Below are 2,464 nucleotides of genomic sequence, written 5' to 3'. Positions count from 1 at the left end.
GACATGTGTCTTTATTGCATGTCTTACAAGTGATTCAATCGGGCATTGACACGTGCTCCCAAATAAATTCTTTATAAAATTAATTTTATACGGATAACAGTGTCACAAGATACATGAAAAATTCTATTTGTGTTAATAATAGATTTTTTTTTTGTAATATTCCTAATAATCTCTACTAAATTGGGAAATCTTTATTGGCATGTGATTATATACGACACCTAATATATTGGTTACTTATATATATATATATATATTGTCAACGTCGGCCTCCTTTTTATGGATAATACAATGAACACACTTTAGGACAAAAGTGTCGGACTAAGAATTAATTCATGGTCACATTTTGGTCTAAGCTACAAAAAAGCTCCATGATCCACTGCCAAATTAGGATTCACCACGACCATGCAACTCGGATGTCTCAATGAGCTACTCAGGCCACATGTTCTTCGTATACCGTCAAATGTCTAAATAAAAGCAAAATGTCCATCGAAAATGGAAGGAAAGGATGTGAAAATGAAAAACAAGTCTCGAGAGTTTTTCATGCCAAGTCAGAGTTATTCGTAACAAGGGAGATTTCCTACGTTACCCATGCAGTTTCGGTTAAATTATCTATAATTTTACGATGGTCGAAATGTACGTTTATTTGTAAGAAAAATACAGGCGAAGGCTTAATACATCAAATTATCATGCAAGAAGAGATATGCTCTCATGTGTTCATGCTGGAGGCTTTATTTCTTGAAGTGAGAAAATCTTAATCCTCGGTTCAACCGCTAGGAAGGCCCAATTTCAGCCCATGATCGGTCAAAATGGGCCCAATCCAGAAAACGTTCCGTCCCATTGGGCCTGTTCCAAGTATTTAATTTTAAGGTTTACCTCATTATGTACTCTTGAAACAACTTCAATTAACAAGTTCAATTCACAACGGGATTAGAATTGATGGGTAAGAAGTCGTAGATCAACTTGAGTTCCTGTCCGATTAGAAGAAAATAACCCTTGCCTCCTTCGATATGGTGCATGCTATAACCCATGTATTGACATAAATGCAGAAACCGAATGCACAAGAAGTACAGCCACGACCTCTTTGTGCACGAGAAGTTGCGTGTAAGTTGCCTAACAATTCCATCACACAAATGGAATGAACACTAAGCTATTACAACCTAAACTTCTCCAAATGAATTCAACGAGCTTGTCGCCACACTTTCTATGTCCAATTAAGGCCTAAACAAAATAAAAGCAAGAAACTTGTGTGTGCATTGTCGCAGTTATATAAATGGGGGACATGAGTTGCCTCCAAAGCATAGAAAAAATCGCTCACTAAGTAAAATCTATTCATCCTCCTTGGCTTGTTCTTAGTCCAATGGGGAGATATAAACTTGTGGTTTTGGTGCTTTACGTGTTGATGGTGTTTCTCCCTCAAGAGATCGACGGGCAGATTGGGCGACCGCGACCACCTTTGCCTCCAACCCCACTCTGTGCCTCCCAGTTCGCCCTCGTGAACCACGCGTGCATGTTCTTGCCTTACAGCCTAGTGCCTCCTCCAGCTCCCATCACCCCTCCCGGCCCTGATTTGCCGCCTCCAGGACCATCGGAATCGGAAGAAGAAGAGTCGGATGACTTGCAACACCACCATCACCATCACCACCACCACCACCATCACCACCACCACCACCACAAGAGACGTGCTCCTACTCCCGTGGAGGCGGACTGTTGCCGATGGTTAAGGGAGGTTGACTCTGTCTGTGTGTGCGATCTGCTTGTTCACTTGCCTGCATTCTTGGCCAAGCCCGTGCATGAGTACGCCGTGATCGTGCCAGATGCCTGCAATGTTACATACTCGTGCCCGGGAAGGTTAAGACCGTAGGGAGCGTTGGTTCGTTAATAACATTTGGTTACCTATGCAATGTGTCATCTATGAATATTTTCTATAGACAACAAGTTTGATATTATGCGCTAGATAAAGGGAAAAAAACAAAAAAAAAAGCAGTGGGATTTGATATGTCAACAGGTTATTACCTAGCTACATGTTTTGGAATGGAATAGGTATTTGCAACGCTCTCATTACATTGTTATCCTTGGAAATAATCGAAGCTGCTTGTCTTTTAAAGTAAAGTATTTTGGAATTAGAGTTCACACAGAAAAAAAAGAGAAAAAAAAGAGCGTTTTGGAACCAAATAGCTCAATTCATTAATCTGCTGAGAATTACAAAGTATAGGCATCAGTGCCTTGACCGAGAAAGAAAACAAAAATTTACATGCCTTAAAGTGTAGCTACTAACTAGGAAATATTAATAGGTATCCTAATCAAGTATAACTATCTAAAATATGTACAAGACACCGTAATGTACATCATACATCAGCCACGAGAATCTCTCGTAATATAAATTGTGATGATTCATGATAATTTGAAGTCATTGCACGTAAAACATTTTCACGGGCTAATTCACCTGCCGATATTGAGCTTTTTT

The 2,464-nt window shown here is 39.8% G+C and overlaps 1 protein-coding gene across 1 annotated transcript; it reads left to right on the top strand.

The window, feature by feature from the left end:
* Positions 1 to 1,314: 1,314 nt before the first annotated feature.
* LOC116189355 (protein naked cuticle homolog 2-like) lies at positions 1,315 to 2,004 on the top strand. Its single transcript, XM_031518983.1, has one exon. The coding sequence runs from the start codon at positions 1,358 to 1,360 to the stop codon at positions 1,859 to 1,861; it is 504 nt and encodes a 167-aa protein (XP_031374843.1). The 5' UTR covers positions 1,315 to 1,357; the 3' UTR covers positions 1,862 to 2,004.
* Positions 2,005 to 2,464: the final 460 nt, after the last annotated feature.

The sequence above is a fragment of the Punica granatum genome, chromosome 8 (assembly GCF_007655135.1).
Source record: "Punica granatum isolate Tunisia-2019 chromosome 8, ASM765513v2, whole genome shotgun sequence".
Lineage (NCBI taxonomy): Eukaryota > Viridiplantae > Streptophyta > Magnoliopsida > Myrtales > Lythraceae > Punica > Punica granatum.
This window is presented reverse-complemented; position numbering and strand designations above follow the sequence as displayed.

Coding starts and splice junctions, on each gene's coding strand:
- LOC116189355 (XM_031518983.1), top strand. CDS start 1,358: ATGGGGAGATATAAACTTGTGGTTTTGGTGCTTTACGTGTTGATGGTG.